The following is a 16834-nucleotide window of genomic DNA, read 5'->3' as shown; positions in this document are numbered from 1 at the left end:
AGAATCTGGGCTGCCAAGCTACAAAATGACAAAAAACAACAACAAATTATGCCACGTTTCCATCGCAGGAACTTTACCCAGGAACTAGGGACTTTGGCCTGGTACTCAGTGTGTTTCCACCGCAGGAACTAGACAAAGTTCCGGGTAAAAAATGCCCTCAGAAAGTCCCTGCTGGCGAGGTGGTACTTTTTCAAAGTTCCGGAACTTTCGGGGGCGGGACTTGGGCGCCAAACATGCTGATTGGTTGAGTTCACGCAGCATTGGTTGAGTTCAACCACCATTTATTCGGATCAACATTTTCAAAATATTACTATTATTGTTTCATGAAATGTAATTTTAAAAGTATTTCAGGCGAGAATGTAGTTGTTTAAAACTCAACTCTGTGGTTTATTAATAAAGACAGCGCCTATTTAAAAATGTGTTTCGCCGAGACGGTGGAGCTCCATGCGATCAGCGGGAGCTCAGTAATCATGTATCCGCCGAGATCAGCCTCATCTCGGCTAGACCTTCTGATATGTGCCACTGGCTCTGATGTCTCTTTAGTGGTTAAACATAAAATATAAATCATTTTGGGCAAATCTAACAGGTTATCTTTGGTCTGTATTCAATTTATGTTAAATATATGTTAAAATGAAAATAAAAAGGCAAATTTATATAATATTTCGTTTCATTGTAATGGCTGTGTATATACACATATCCCTGAACTAATTACATGTCTGCAGCTGTTATTATGTTTAAATGAAAACGAAAGGAGGCAGTGGTATTTAATATCTTATTTTGTTTTATTGTAAATATACAGAGAGGAATATTGCAGTAGCCATAGTCAGCTGACTGAAGTTATCAAGTACACTGCTGTTTGCAGATTTACCAGATTCGCGTCGTCGCAGACATCACACTCCCGAGTCAAATGAGCAAAGTCTGAACTACCGAGGATGCACGTCCAAAATCAGCGTACTTTGTGTTGAGAAACGCGCGCAGACCTACATCACCAGTCTATTTGCCTAATCTTCCTGGTACTTTAACTTTAGATGAACACATCTGCTGAAATGTTATGAAACCCACCTAAAGGTCTGTTCACACCAACACAAATATTCAGCACAAACATTCGGTCTATTCAGGCCAAAGTGTAAAAAATCAGCAGATATACTGAAATGAAAATTGGAAATTTACTATCTGACAGTAAACTAGAAATGCAGAATAACATATTTACCATATGGACGTGTTTTTAAAAAGCAGTTCAGATTTTCACAATGGTCACCAAATAAAGAAGAACATGGACTAGAGAACTGGTTCCAGATTTTTTTCTCTGCTATTCACTGGTGCTTTGCAAGAGAGTCTGTTCTTTAGTGCCACCAAGTCATATTTTTATGTAAAAGATAGTAGCGCTCTGGGCATGTGACCAAAAGCATGAATCTTATTGGTTGGCCAGATTTCTTGTTAGTACGATTAAAATCAGTTTAGAACACCATTACATAAAAAATGATGCCTTGACGGCATGTGCATATTTGTGATGGTCGTTCATTTAAATAAAAATGTAATCTCACCGAATATTTGTCTTGGTGTGAACAGGCCTTTAAACGGAAATCTTAGAATCACATATTTGCTTGCACTCAATCCTTTTTATTCCCTTCTTTCTTCTAGATTAACATCATGCAAAGTGAGACTGTCCAGGATGTTGTCCTGTTAGATCCTCGCTGGCTTTGCAGTAACGTACTTGGCAAACTTCTCTCGATTGAAACCCCCAAAGCGATCCACCACTACCATGGCCGCTACCGCGTGGAAGAACTCCAAAACCTCGTCTCAGAACGGGACATTGATGAACTTCTACAGGTGCTTGACGCCATGGACGTATGTGCCCGTGACTTTGCCAACCCAGGAATGGTCGACATTCCTGCCCTCATACGCACAGGTGGCCTCCAGCACACCTGGACGGATGAGGAAGACGTAGAAGGGGAGGACACTTTGCTTTACGGTGGAGTGCGAGTAGTCCCTGCGGAGCACTTGGTACCATTCCCTTGTGGACTTTTCCATAAGTTGCAAGTGAACTTGTGCAGGTGGAGCCGGCAGCAGAAGCCAGAGGTCGAGGCTGAGGATGTGAGGTTGTGGAGAGGTGGAGCTCGGGTTGGACTTGGCGGTGCTGAGGCACTGGTTCTGCTTGTGAACCATGGGCAGGGCATTGAGGTACAGTTACGAGGACCTGACTCGGATCCTGGCCGTTGCTATGCTTTATTGGACACGTTATGTGGCATGGCAGAGGGTCTGTTAGCTGCTACATTACCCGGTTTGCTTACCGCCCGACATTATCTTAGCCCTCAGCAGCTGCGGGAACACCATGGCCCTGTCATGCTCTACCAACCGAGGGACTTTTTCCGCGCTCAAGCACGAGGCGAGAAAGCACTATCGAACACCATGGGTGGCTATCGTGAGAGCTTTGTCAGTATCGTAGCATTAGGCTGCACCCAGGTCTTCAAACAGGGCAGTCTTGGAGGAGAAGTTCCTGTGGCGGAAGTCAGTCATCTGGCTCGACGCAAGCTCTGCCGTCTGCTGGACCCGCCAGATGCCCTTGGGAAGGACTGGTGCCTGCTTGCCATGAACTTGGGCCTTAGCGAGCTCGCTGCTAAATACAGTTCTGGTACCAATGGGACTCCACCTGCAGACCCACTTTCCCTTCCCAGTCCCACAGCCCTGCTCCTGCAAGATTGGAACCAGCAACCCAATTCAACCATAGGCGTTTTGGTCGCTAAGTTACGAGAACTTGGCCGTCGGGATGCGGCGGATTTTCTTCTTAGAGCTGCACCAGTGTTCCGGGTCAACTTGGAGATTCTGGGCATCCCGCCAGAGCCCTACAGCCCGGTGTGTAATGGGGGCGGCACATCCTACAACTCCATCAGTTCTGTGATCTCTCGTTAGGACGTCACTTGTATCTACAGAGAAACGTGCAATTTACTGGTGGCGTGGTATTAAATCTCAAGCTCCCTGGTGTCCTGAGACAGAAGTATTTGATTCAGATACTCAGCTCATGTCCGTTTTGTTGCCCTTCGTTTCTTCATTTCTGAATGTTCATTCCTGGTGTCTTTGAAAAGGTGCCTCTGTACTTTGTTTTTCCTGCACATCTTTTGACTGTCCAACATTCCCAAATGTCCTTATTGAATACAAATTCTGCAGTTTGCAATTACTTTTATATATTCTGACAGCTGTTTTAGGGAAATTATGCTAAATTTGATGACCGAATGATAGATCACTAAGTGCTCGGCAGCGTTATTAATAATTGACTCAAGCTATTGAGTGCCTTGAAGATGGTAAACTGTTGACAAAGAGCCATCGTTGTAGATTTCAAAATTGGACGTGCACCTCTGCAAGTGTTTCAGTGTTAATCTGTTTTATGAAGCTTTTAATGGACTTCTCTATTACGCAGCAATAGATTTACACTTTTTCTCAAACATACAAAATTGGGTCATTTGTATTTACTACCTGAATGTTCCTTATTGCAACTAAAATGCATCATTGTTCAGACAGAATTGAATTCGACTAATGAAGCACAAAAAAACATGCTAAACATTCTTTTAAAAATCAAAATTCATGGGAAATTATTTTAAAGTGTGGTTCCTAAAATCCCTCACGTTTGTCTTATTCACACTTATACTTGTCACAGTCACTTTTGTGAAATATTACGGTTCTCACTACCTGCCAAATGGAAATGATGAAATATTCCAGGCACTTACATGACAAGTTAGATTTCATTTTTCTTCATAACAGTTATGTCTGCTGCAGGGTCTTGATATGCATGATCTTTGTTACAATTGTTCAGCTGTTAATTCAATCTATTCTGTTTCATACATTTACACTGTTGAGTGTTTAAGAAATGTATTTGGAAGACATAGCCGTGTGTATTCTGTAAACCGGAGAAATAATCATAAAATGCCATTTTAAGGGAATTAAATGAGGCAAAAGTCTCATAAACTATGATGACTTTTGTACTGAAACTTAAAAGCAATGCCATTCCTCAGTTATAGGAATACCTGTCTGATTTACCGAATGCGGTATATTGGACACAAATGAAGTGACAACTTGAAAACTGTAGATGGCAGCAAAGACTCTGTTCCATCTAACACATGCTATAACGCTTTTGCTCTCCTTTGTATGAGACAGCTGCAGTTTCATCATATTTTTAATGTCTGAAAAATCCAGAGAACTGTTCCATATTATATTTTGGGACAGGACTATCCTCCAACCTTTTCATCATTCCCCTTGCAGGCTTAAAAACACAAACTTTTCTAAAAGGGAACTGGGCATATCGTGTTCTCTCGTTCCAAAAGGCACATTCTTATACTGTGATTAAGTCAATGTATTATGGAGCTCTTTCTGTGTTTAGCTGTGGTCAAGGTTCATGATTGCCCCTCTTCAGACATTAACGGGGTAAATCAGAGAGGAATTCATCCTAGTGTATTTAAGACTTGTACAGTCATCTCTTTGCACAAGACCTTCACATTATTTCTCTATTTATATTATGTTCGCATGTCTCTGAATGTCATGTCCTTAATACTACCTTAAACTTTACAGTGTACTACTTTTTTATAAAATAAATTGTTTACTCAATGGCTCCCTTCAGTGTGTCAGTAGTTTTTTTTTTTATCCCAATTCCAGGGTTGCTGTGGTTTCAAGCATTCATACATGTACGAGTAAACAAAAATAATAATAACAAACTCTAATAAACACTAGAGAAAGGTGAGCTGAAAAACTTTGTAGAAAAAATAGGTTTTTAGTTGAGATCTGAAAGAAGAATTGTTGCAGAGATTGCAGGGACATGAAGATTTTTGGGACAATAGATTTTACCCTACAGAATTGTAAATTATGTCATTTGTTAATAAACCTGTCCTTCTAGCAGCTGACGTATTTCCAAGTGCCCTCCAATTAATTCTTGGTAAGATGTCTTCCACACGTATGCTTCCACTGAGGCCTTCAATTCAACTGAGCTCGCTAAACTGAAAAAATAATAATGATCACATTGCTGCTGATGAATAATTAGTCATGTGTATTGTTTTATTTTTTGGGGGAGGCATCCTTCCCTGGCATGATTCAGCAAATGGAGTTACCGCACCTTTATTTCATCATAACATATAGAAGCTTTCCTGTTCTTTTACAGCTCTGTTTGTGACATGGTTGCCTTTGAAACAAACAAAACCCCTCAGCATTACTATTATTTGGTGATAATGTAATTCTGAATTACACACACTCTAATCATAATGATCAGAGACATGATTAACGTAGATGTTGCTCACATTTGATCACTTATACTTCTTTAACTGTTCCTGTTTGATCATTGCTGGAAGCGCTGGACTGATAGGCTTAAGTGATTACTGAGCAATCTTCCCATCTATAGATTTTGTGTGCTTTATTGTCACAGACGAGCCCATTAATCAGTCTGTTTTCTTTGTTGCTTTGTAGATTCAGCAGCACTCTAATTCTGACCTGTCACAAAGCTCTACACTCAATGTAAACAATGTGGATCGTTGTTCCAAAGTCAAGTTACAGGACTAGATAACCTGCACTGATGTCCTCACATAGACACACTGATAATCAGTTCAGTATACGCTGGTTTTGCTGTTCTGGTGATGTGTGAGCAGGGTCATGCAAGTTCACTACATTCATATTGTTTATTACTTGTGTTTTTGTGAATATGTGAAATTGTCTATTAAAACAGAGACCCTCTTGTGTTATAACCTTGTGGTTTAGTAGTTGTTGTTGGTTTGGTTGACCCGCACAGTATCAACAGACATTTGACAAAAATGGAATGAGATTAAATCTAACATTTTTGGGTCAATTTTAACATATTTCTAGTAGTGTGAAGAGCTTGTTTTTGAACAATTGAAAGGCACAGCACTACTGGTTGGTAGGTGGCCTATAATAACTGAAAAGCTTATGACTTCCGTATGATAATACTGTGAATGGATTAAATATCTCAGAAAAATATATAGTTGAAAAGAAAACCGATCAATCAGTAGCTTATATGCATTCTAATTTAAAACAGTAAATAGCAGTAATGTTAAATAGCAGATCACTATTCTGCATTGGCTGTTTACTTGTGCTTGTGCTTATTATATACATTTATGAACTGAATATATTACATACACGTAACATTTTTATGTTGAACAGAGGTTTTTTTTATTATTTTTTTTAGATGGCAACATTGTTTTTCTCTGTGAGTAAGACCATCTGGGAAGCCGTCACGTGCTGGAGGGTCACATGCTGTGACGTGTTGATCGGGGGGCGGGATCGATAAGCATCTCGACCAATGAGAAATTGAGGAATGTGCCTTCAGGTGCACTATAAAGTTGCGGCCCTTCTGCAACACACAGTATTTTCTTCTGGGTCCAGGTTTGCGGGGTGAGTCAGGAGTTTTTAAAGCATCTATTTATTTATTTTACATTTATTTGTTTATTTTTTAAACCTTTAGTGTAATTTTGATATATGCATCTTATTTTTAAGATTTTTAAACTTTATACAGAACAAAATGCAGCCTATGTCGCTCTTTTGCTGAGCCTTTTACACAAAACATTCTTACGAATTGTCTCCATTTTCTCTAGCGACACGGTTTTACCATTTCTTTTTAAATCGAGGAGTAAGGCGTGAAGCTTTGCCCTCTGTCCATTCCTCTAAAATGGCTCCAGATGTTTCTTTTTCGATTTCCGTGGCTTGGTTTCGGTCTTTGTTTTCTTTTCCTGGGAAATGTGGACTGGAGCCTCCCAGATCCCGTGACTGCTGCAAACGGGACATCTGATTCCCTTCTGCGTCTGTCCGGAGACCCGTGTAAACATCTATATTTTTTATTTCATGGGTAATGCGTCCTCTCCCTTTAGATTTAACGTTACCCGCTGGTTTTTATTACTCTTCGTAACAAAGATATTATGCTCCGCTTCCTGCCGGTTTTGTAAACAAAGATGTCGGGCCAGTAATCTGATCTCATGCCAATGGAAATGGACGCCAGTTCTTTTTAAATATACATACGATTTATTCTATAGGAATATGTGACATTACATTTCAGACACATTTAGCAATTATCTTGCGGTGTGACAAACTTCACCTGAAACAATTTAAAATGCGTTTATGCCGTATTTAGGGACGTATTAATTTAACACCGATGGAAGACCATTTCCGCCCCATAAGAAAAAAGGGGTTGGTAATTCAGACACTAAATTTTCGAAAAGATTACGTACTACATCATAACGCGATGTTAAAAAAAAAATCGAAATTATGAGATACTGGGTCACAATAATGACTCATGATTTGGTGTCTCATATAGTTAAGTGCCATTTAGCTTCCATATAATCTTTACTAAAATGTCACCATTAAAACTAAGGTGTATTCATTCTCTTATAAATGTTTTAATCCGATACATTTTATGCGGGATAAAAAAAAAAGGTTCATGGTCACTTGTTGCAACACGTCTGACCTGTTTTTTCCTCCAGTGTTCATCATGAGGGTGTATTTGGTGGCGTTCACCTTGTGCCTCAGCGCTGTATTTGCTGCTCCAACTTTGGACAAGCAGTTAGATGACCATTGGGAGCAGTGGAAGAATTGGCACAGTAAAAAATACCATGAAGTAGGTGTTAAAGGTTCAGTCTGGCTTAATGTAGATTAACTAGTCTAAAACGGAGCAAGAAGTGTAACCGAGTGTTATCTCGTAACACAGAAGGAGGAGGGGTGGAGGCGAATGGTCTGGGAGAAAAACCTGAGAAAGATCGAACTGCACAATCTTGAGCACTCCATGGGCGCGCACACTTACAGACTCGGAATGAACCACTTTGGTGATCTGGTAAGTCCGCAGAAGAGCTTCCTTTTGAGGTGTTTGCATATTGATTTATGAAATTCCTCCAGCATTCATCAAACTATTCTATATCTACAGACTCACGAGGAGTTCAGGCAGGTGATGAATGGCTACAAACACAAGAAGGAGAGAAGATTCAGAGGATCTCTGTTCATGGAGCCCAACTTCCTGGAGGTCCCAAACAAGTTGGACTGGAGAGAAAAGGGATACGTGACTCCTGTGAAAGATCAGGTGAGATGGTTGCCCATATGTAAAAGATCTAGAAAAACGATGCCTGTGAACGTGGCTCCCTGCAACTCAAACAGTAGAGCACTGCTCCAAATATGTCAAGGTCAGGGGTCTCATTTCCAGAGAAAACGAGGACCGACAATGTGTACCTTGAATGCAGTGGAAGTCCCTTTGGATAAATGTATTTAAACTCCATGGGGAAAAAATGGTCTGACCACTTGGAAAGAAGTAGATGTTTGATGTGTGCGACTATAGTTGTTTTCCAGGAAAACCTTTATAATAAAAAACATTGTGCATAACAATATTTAAAGGCCCCTATTCCTAGTTTAAGGCATATTTTAATCTTAAAAAAAAAAAAAAACTTTCTACACCATTAAATATTTTAGAAATTACTTTAGTAAAATGTGTATTCAAATTTCTTTATTTTATTTTTTTTAACCGTGAACATTTGTTCTTTAACGAAAGACATGTTTAAGGGGATAATCTAAAAATAAAAAATATAGATTTCATTTTTTTTTTTTTTTTCTCAATCTTGAAGCCAACTGTTTGAAAACAAGTGGCCTAAACCGTTCTGTATGTGATTTGTTTTCAGGGTGAGTGTGGTTCTTGCTGGGCTTTCAGCACTACTGGAGCCATGGAGGGTCAGATGTTCAGGAAGACCGGAAAACTGGTGTCTCTGAGTGAGCAGAACCTGGTAGAGTGCTCCCGTCCTGAAGGGAATGAGGGCTGTAATGGAGGTCTCATGGACCAGGCCTTCCAGTACATCAAGGACCAGAACGGTCTGGACTCCGAGGAGTCCTACCCCTATTTGGGAACTGTAAGTTACATTACCTTTTTATTCTTATTTATACTGATTGATTATATGAAGGATCTCCATAACATGCATGCTGCTGATTTTCAGGATGATCAGCCCTGCCATTATGATCCTAAATACAGTGTAGCTAATGACACCGGATTCGTTGACATCCCCAGTGGAAAGGAACATGCTCTGATGAAAGCTATAGCTGCCGTAGGGCCAGTATCTGTGGCTATTGATGCTGGACACGAGTCTTTCCAGTTCTACCAGTCAGGTGTGCATACTTCTCACCATATTTAGTTAAGCCAACTAAACGACTCCATTGAGAATTTAGTGAAAGATTCCCAATGGTGTGCACTAATGGATGTGTATTTCTTGTTAGGCATCTACTATGAGAAAGACTGCAGCAGCGAGGAACTAGATCATGGCGTCCTTGCCGTTGGTTATGGTTTTGAGGGTGAGGATGTTGATGGAAAGAAGTATTGGATTGTCAAGAACAGGTAAGATCACTTATACCCTAAAATCCAGTGAATGGCCAGTGTTTAAAGTCCGTGTTTTTAACCCATTGTGCTTTTTCTGTATTCTAGCTGGAGTGAGAACTGGGGTGATAAAGGATACATCTACATGACCAAGGACCGACACAACCACTGTGGTATTGCTACAGCAGCTAGCTACCCTCTCGTCTAACGAAAATACCTCCAGTGTCAAGGCCTCGTACCTGAAGGCCACATTAGTGTTTCAAAGCCTGAGTTTTCCACTGAAACCCACTAGTGTAGTGAAAAGGAGTCACCTAACACATGTGACTGTTTGTCTCACAGCCTGATTGAGACTGTGACGGAGAAACCTCAAACACTATGTATTGTGTAACCCTGTTTTAGGGAATTTTTGCAGTTGTTTTTAGTCATTTTAATGCACCTCATTCAGTTGATTTCTGCCTCAATGTGAAATGTTCTTCAGAGTAAGTCTAAATGTACAAATGTTTTTATTTCTACATTCTGTATGATCAATTAAACTCTTAAATTTAACCGTTTGGGTTTTTGGCTTGAATTTTGTTTTATATCTAGAAATGTAAAAAAAACTGTTCAAACGTTTTGGGTCAGTGAGACTTTATTCAGCAGAGCTTTGTTTAAATTGATCAAAAGTGACAAAGCATTTATAACGTTACAAGTTTTCTATTGCAAATAAGTGCAAAAAAAAAGCATCATTGTTCCCACAAAAATATTAAACCGCATTTTCAACATTTACAATGAGAACTGTTTGAGCACCAAATCATCTGACACTGAAGCATTGGGGAGCATAAGAAACTTTTCAAAACAATGCAAACTTTTAAACCATTTTCTTTTGCTGTAGCTTTCCATATCCGTTCCAAAATACTATTCCCATCACCTTGTCACGGTGTTTTGTTGACTAAGAAAATCAAAACCAGTCTACCAAGCCTACTTGCACAGAATGTTGGCTGGTTATGAATGAATGGTTCTGTCTTTACAATACTGCTTTCTAAAACCTTCACCTAAGCAGCATATCTAGAATCAGAATTACTTTATTTGGGGTTTTAAAGGGGAAAAAAACTTTCTGGAAGCGCCATGAAAGTTATATTCTGCCTTATGCCTGTTGTGAGGTGAAAATTAATATGGAGGGCTGTTCTTTTGCTCCAAGAATACAACCTGTCCTATTTATTTATCTCTTGGCACATTGCCATTACATGTGCCGTCATCATGACCAGCAAACTAAGACTTGCGGAGTGGAGATTATTGAGGTTTTGGTTCTTCTACTAGTAGGGAGGGCTCTGTTTGAATGAGAGGGTGTAAACACTTTACCAACTAACACACTGCTGAAGGAACATTATGTTCACTAAATAAGTGCGGAAGAAAGATTGCGAAAGGAACTGGAGAGCAAATCTGAACTGAAAAGACCTTGTGTTTGTGATTTGTGAGATCAGGGTAAAAAAAATAATGAATTAAAATACTGGAAATTTAATGTGATTGTTTACAAAAGCATTGCTTCTACTATATTAAAAACAAAAAAAAGCTACTGTGGTGTTTTGTATCTTGATGTCTTGTGTGGGCTTTAAATGGATCAAACTGCACCCGAAATCTCTACTTTTTTTGCTTCTTGACAAAGGACAAGTACTCCTCCACATCGTCTGGGGATCCGGCCACTAAGGGCAGCCTCTGGTGCAGTGACTGAGGAACAAAATCCAGGACGCGCTGGGTGCCCGTCGTGGCGATGCCCCCGGCCTGCTCGATCAGGAAGGCTATGGGGTTACACTCGTACAACAGCCTCAGCTGGAGAGAAGGAAACAAGAGAGAACCTTAGCCATGAGCACTTATCAGTTGTGGATTTGGGTCAACTAAGACGCATGGAATACGTTTTTGAGTTCACAGTTTCCTTTTATTCTTATCTATGTAGAACAGAGAAACTGGAATGTGTCAACACATATGAAAGTTCGTACACTAGCATTTTTTGAAAAGCAGCATGGACTGCAGATATAATATCTGGTTCATGCTTTCATGCTATAGTGTGTATTTGTTCCAGTCTAGACTCATGTCATGTGTTTAGTCACTGCCCAAAATCAAGAATGACATCGCTCTCTGCCATGAAATGAGCGACATCTGTTATCAGAATACGATCTGCCTGTTCCTGCTCTAAAACATAAGGTAATCTACAGCATAAAACACAACAGAGGCTTGTGGATTTTGAAAGTCTTCTTATGTGTTATGACATAGTGACCTAGTCTGCAGCAGTGTTGTTATTGTTAACTAAAGCTAAAACTGAAGCTGGAACTAAAATACAATTAAAATGAATTAAATGTTAGATTTAAAATTAAACACAAAAAATGAGAAATGTTGCCTTGGCAATTAACTGAAATTAAATAAATGTCACTCGTAAGTACTACAATTACTAAAACTGAATAAAGAAAAATATTAATAAATACTACATAAAATATAAATAATACTGGCAAGATGGACACAACAATGTTAACTTGAAAACCCATGCTGCATGAAACACTTTACTGTAACAGTATAATTAAAGTCTGTTATCTTTCATCATATTCATTCATATTATTTCATCACGTCACTATCGCCCAATGTGCTTTTTGTATGAATGTTTGTCCTGAATATCTTAAAACACATGAGCAAAAAATCATCATGCCATAAAACCTTAGCCGACTCACCTTTCCTTCTGGATTCTTCTCATTGGCTGGGTACATGAATATGCCGCCATAGGCAATGGTGCGGTGTACATCAGACACCATCGACCCAACATACCTGGCACCATACGGGGCAATGCCATCCTGTGAGGCAATCACATTTCATCAAAAGTAATATCAGCATTCACATAAACAAAAACTCAAACTTTCTGAATAAGATACTTAGTGAATGCATGATTTGTCTAGGCTTGGATCTCTAAATCCTAAATGATTTCTACTTGCACGACAGTTGGCAAACAATCCTAAAAAAAAAACTGTTGGAAGCAAAAGTCACAAGTGCATCAATAAAAGAGGACAGGAAGCAGGAAGTAGTGTTGGACGTTCTAGGAAACCGAAGCTCAGCTGGACAGCTAAAATCACACACAACTCTCACTTAATTCCTTTTCCTTTAGAAAGGACAAACATGAACTACATAAAGGTGTAATGTTTGTTTTTAAATATGGAGTTTTAGGGGTGGCAGTGTTTTCTCTTTCTGCCAACGACAGACACAATATGCAAACAAATCAATACGTCATGGGGTCAGAGATAGCATGTTTCTGACAACACTTCTACAAAAACATGATATCCCACATAAAGCATGACTGATAGCATAATGTATGTGATTAGCATGTTTCCCATTTCGTAATGCATTATCTAAGACAAGCTCTTCGGTCTTTACTCTTGTTTACTTTTTTCTGCTTATCATCATCAGATGATCAAAAAATGAACAAACAAGAGCATGTATTCCCGAAAAGACAACATCTTAGGCCTACATGTATTCACTAAAAACAAGTAACTTTAATAATTAACCAACTGACCCACGGAAAAATCATACTCAGCATAATTTATGATCACCCTGCACCCAGTCGCTTTCAAGACTTGTGCAGAGTAACATGAATCAGTTATATATGCTGAGTCTATGTTGTGGTTTAGAGAACAGAACTTGAATTCCTGCTGAGGAAGTTGCTCTTCGCTTTCCAGCAAGTACCGTGTGTAAACGTCAGCTGATGCTGAGCACAGCCATGCAGTCAAGCAAACATCTGACCTGCATTATTCAGACTTCAGGCCTGCTAAGCAAACTTCCCTGATCTGTCGCAACATGTCATGAACTTTTGAGTATGTTTGCTCGATCACATGAAGAGCACCGTGCATCACAGTGTGCATTCAGCGGTTTAAGTTTGTGCTGTGTAGGTACTGTGATATTTTGCCTAGCAACGAAAAGACTTTCTCAAAATAATAAAAACAAATAAAGCAATATTATTGGGCTAGTTCTCTGTACACAACCCACCTCTGGGAATTTCTTGTGATTTAAATAGTCATTCACTGCAGGCTCAAAGTACTTAGCGTAGCCCTCGTTGATACTGTAAATATTCCCCTTTTTCTTGATCTTCACATTTCTGTCTGTCAGAATGAATTCTCCAATTGCCTGAAGAAGAGGAACATAAAAATAAAAATAAATCAAGTTCTCATGAGCCCATGTCACACACTGACATACAAATGTACTATGATAATGTAATCTTTTATATTCCTTATGTATATAGTAACTGCATTTATAAGGGCCGGCCAAAGATGAGGAATCAAAACTAGTTCACTACAGCCACAAAATATTCAAGAATTTCTTTGGAAATTGAAAAAAGAAGTGAGACATCCCTTAAAGTGTAAAAAAATATAAAAAAGCCAAATCATAAACAGAAGTGAAATATACAACGTGTTATAAAGTAGGCCTACAGTGTCTCACGGTTTACTACGGTAGCTATTTTTGGCAATATTATGTTTGGCTTACGTTAGCCTATGTGCACTTTGTTCATATAGTCGTGAATAAACTGTAAATGAGTCACTTGAATCGTCCAGTGTGTCTTTAAGGATCTGATTCCTTGTACTTTGAAATATTATGACCATAAGACCCTGATCTCAGAACCTAAATGCTCTAACACTCAGTTTGGAAAGTCCTGGTGTTATTATTAATCCCTAATCAATTATGTCAGCAGATGTATCTGTTTGTGCTCACTGGATCCAGCATGAAGAAGTTAACTCCAGCTCCTGTACTGAGAGCCACTAGCGTGGCGCTGCCGTAAAGCGCGTAACCGGCACACACGATCTGATTGCCCGGCTGTAGGGCGTCCTTGTCAGTCGGTTCTCCTTCTGAGGTCTGAAACACGAGAAACAACAGTCAGCCGTCTGCCTCTGGAGCCAATCAAAAACTATTCAAATGTCTGTGTTGTGTCACATCTTGATTGCATGGTTTTTATCATTATTATTATTAATAATATAATGCACGTTTAAAAATAACCGTTAAAGCTACTAAAATTGTGCACACGTCAACTTTCAACAAACCCAACGACACCTTCTAGATTACATTTTTGTTACTGCAGTTTTGTATTTCTAACCATAACATAAAACATGAGTTTAACAATAAGTTAAACAATAAACTAATAAATTAGCTGTGCCGTTGCTTGCCTATTAGTTACACTCTAGTGCACTCAATAAAATTAAATAAAAAGTTAAATTGAGTTTATTGCTTAGCCAATATTTGTCATCAGGCAGGTCAGTGCAGTCAGGTACCTCGTCAGTCTGCATGGGAAAGTAGCACAAGAACACCAAACATCAAACCAATCCATTTCATACACACATAACAGAAAGCTTACACGAAAATTAATTATGTTATATTATTATTGTTATATTTGTTTGCTTGAATGCATGGAAAACTACACAAAATGCATATGCAACTCCAAACATCGTGCAGCAACTAATGCCGTCCAAAGCAAATGCTCACTCTTTTGTAGATGGCAAAGATGGTGCCTATGGGGGCCAAACAGTCAATGTTGGAGGAGCCATCCAGAGGATCGAAACAGACTATATACTTCCCCTATGACAAACAACAGATTCAACTGAGTATGCAGCTGAAGTCAGACGTACGACGACCTCATGTGGTAGTGATCTGAATTAACTCAAATAAAAATGCATTAGCAAAGAGGTAATATATTATAGCAGTCATTATTCATTTGAAACTAAATAGACATTTCTTAGGTTTTATTTATTTATTCCAGACTTGTCATTTATGTTAAGTACCTGACTCTTAAAGTTTCCCTTCATTTAACACACTGTAATTTTGATTGAGGTTTGATGGAAACTACCAGGAATTTTAAGACTGATTTCTAAATATCAGAAATAAGCAATATCAGAAATAAGCCTTTTCAGCAAACATTTTTTAGCCCAAATTATTCTCTTTTATATAATAACCATGTTTTTAAAAAGTAGTTACATTTAATTATAAGCACCTATTGTCATATACGTAATATTTACCATTTAGACCAGATCTAACTCCTATACATTCTTTTTCTTTTCCCTTTGGTTAATTTATAACACAGATTTAAGCTCATCATATGTTCAAAATTAATATATGAATACTGAAGAGCAACATAAACATCTTTACTTTTTGTGGACAGAAAGATCATCCTACAGGTTTGAAATGACATTATGGTGAGTAAATAATGACAGAATTGTAATTTTTGGATGGACTTTTCCTTTAACAATGAATATTCAAAAAGTATTCATGAGCAAGACTATAACTGATATTAATCATACTCTTTTCTCAGCAGGTGTGTAGATGGCATCCTTGTTCTCCTCAGAAACCATCATACAGGTGCCATAAGAAGCCCGCAGCATATTGATGATCAGATCATTGGAAAGCACATCCAGCTTCTTCTGCTCATCGCCTGTGACGTTCACCTGTCCCGCAAGGCCTTGACTGTGTTCAGTGGAACCAGAACATACTACTATTATTAAAAATCAGAGGTTCAGATGCTAAAACAGTGATAAAGTGGTGAACTGGGGTAAAAAAAAAAAACTCAGAAATTGCTATTAAAATGGACAAATAATGAAAGAAATTGTAAGTAGAAAGACTGAAATAGTATTTTCTTTGTTTCATAAACTTCAAAAAATGTATTTTAAAGTGTGATATTTCCTTATTCTTAAATAATGCTCAGAGGTTAGTGAATTAGAAATTAGCAGGCTTAAATGAAATGGATCATTTATATTGTTTTATTATTATGATGATATCAATAGTATTTCTTTCCAAAACAGCCACAATACTAACGTAAAGCGTTTATTGCTTAACTAACCATACTGGAACTGTAACTTTCTCAAAACCCATAACTATGTCTGTCTATTTCACCTCGCATTTGATCATTGACTGAACTTAAAAGACCTTTCTCCTGCTTCTATTTCATACAATCACAGCATGTTTTGACAACATAGTTACTAAAAAAACATATTCATTCACATGATGCAAAATAGTTTAATGAAACTTACAGGTGAACGAGTCCGGCTTTCCTGACAGCAGATGAAATAGCTTTAATAGCTGTTAACATGGAGTTAATGAGCTGTGTGAATTCTCCGGTGGCCCCCTTCGCCTGCCGCCCCATCTCCATGACAAAACGTGTGAGGGTCCATACGTCCACATCAAAGACCGACTGATCCGACATCCTCACGGTGTCCGAGTGTACAAGCAGTTGGACAGGCAGAGACTTACTGTAGAGCCACTAGGCAGTCTTTTTACACATACAGTGAGTGAATAAAGGCCAACGTTATATTGGTGAAGCAGATCAAGTGACACAAGTGACAGTAGAATAGTCTGAATGCTAGTAGAGCCAGAGCTCAAAGGGCCCAACTTATAAAGCAAGCTCCTTGGCTCTCAGCTAATGATTTATTACCACTTTTGACACGGGACATATTCTCAGGACCAGAAGGTCATGCATGTTTATGTCAATCATGTCCCACTGAATACTGGAGGTTT

General features: G+C 38.8%; 3 protein-coding genes across 4 annotated transcripts in view; 2 read left to right on the top strand and 1 right to left on the bottom strand.

Moving 5' to 3' along the window:
- LOC132139415 (death-associated protein kinase 1-like) overlaps positions 1 to 4598 on the top strand; it is a 68566-nt gene extending 63968 nt beyond the window's left edge. For both annotated transcript variants that reach the window (XM_059547770.1, XM_059547762.1), the window contains exon 26: positions 1642 to 4598. In XM_059547770.1, the coding sequence (XP_059403753.1) occupies positions 1642 to 2910 (1269 nt within the window). In that variant the 3' untranslated portion in view covers positions 2911 to 4598. The remainder of the gene's footprint in view (positions 1 to 1641) is intronic.
- Positions 4599 to 7422: 2824 nt separating this feature from the next.
- On the top strand, positions 7423 to 9872 carry LOC132139401 (procathepsin L-like). The gene is made up of 7 exons (XM_059547752.1): positions 7423 to 7600; positions 7691 to 7813; positions 7904 to 8056; positions 8646 to 8870; positions 8955 to 9123; positions 9232 to 9349; positions 9437 to 9872. Exons 1-7 carry the CDS (start codon positions 7424 to 7426, stop codon positions 9534 to 9536), a joined length of 1065 nt encoding a protein of 354 aa, XP_059403735.1. The 5' UTR covers position 7423; the 3' UTR covers positions 9537 to 9872.
- A 934-nt stretch (positions 9873 to 10806) lies between these two features.
- LOC132130217 (fructose-1,6-bisphosphatase isozyme 2-like) lies at positions 10807 to 16784 on the bottom strand. The gene is made up of 7 exons (XM_059541923.1): positions 16351 to 16784; positions 15625 to 15787; positions 14802 to 14905; positions 14048 to 14186; positions 13328 to 13465; positions 12025 to 12144; positions 10807 to 11134 (listed from the first exon to the last, which is right to left on the bottom strand). The coding sequence occupies exons 1-7, from the start codon at positions 16521 to 16523 to the stop codon at positions 10946 to 10948; spliced, it is 1026 nt and encodes a 341-aa protein (XP_059397906.1). The 5' UTR covers positions 16524 to 16784; the 3' UTR covers positions 10807 to 10945.
- Positions 16785 to 16834: the final 50 nt, after the last annotated feature.

The sequence above is a fragment of the Carassius carassius genome, chromosome 4 (assembly GCF_963082965.1).
Source record: "Carassius carassius chromosome 4, fCarCar2.1, whole genome shotgun sequence".
NCBI classification, from domain to species: Eukaryota; Metazoa; Chordata; class Actinopteri; order Cypriniformes; family Cyprinidae; genus Carassius; species Carassius carassius.
This window is presented reverse-complemented; position numbering and strand designations above follow the sequence as displayed.

Bases quoted from the DNA above. Each gene is read 5' to 3' on its own strand.
- LOC132130217 (XM_059541923.1), bottom strand. From the start codon at position 16,523: ATGTCGGATCAGTCGGTCTTTGATGTGGACGTATGGACCCTCACACGT. The intron at 14,187-14,801 runs CTTTGGACGGCA...CGTGTTTCAGAC, and splicing joins TACAAAAGAGTGAGCATTTG to CTCAGAAGGAGAACCGACTG. The intron at 11,135-12,024 runs GTGAGTCGGCTA...CCTTCTCTCCAG, and splicing joins AGAAGAATCCAGAAGGAAAG to CTGAGGCTGTTGTACGAGTG.
- LOC132139401 (XM_059547752.1), top strand. From the start codon at position 7,424: ATGGTCACTTGTTGCAACACGTCTGACCTGTTTTTTCCTCCAGTGTTC. The intron at 8,871-8,954 runs GTAAGTTACATT...GCTGATTTTCAG, and splicing joins CCTACCCCTATTTGGGAACT to GATGATCAGCCCTGCCATTA. The intron at 9,350-9,436 runs GTAAGATCACTT...TCTGTATTCTAG, and splicing joins TATTGGATTGTCAAGAACAG to CTGGAGTGAGAACTGGGGTG.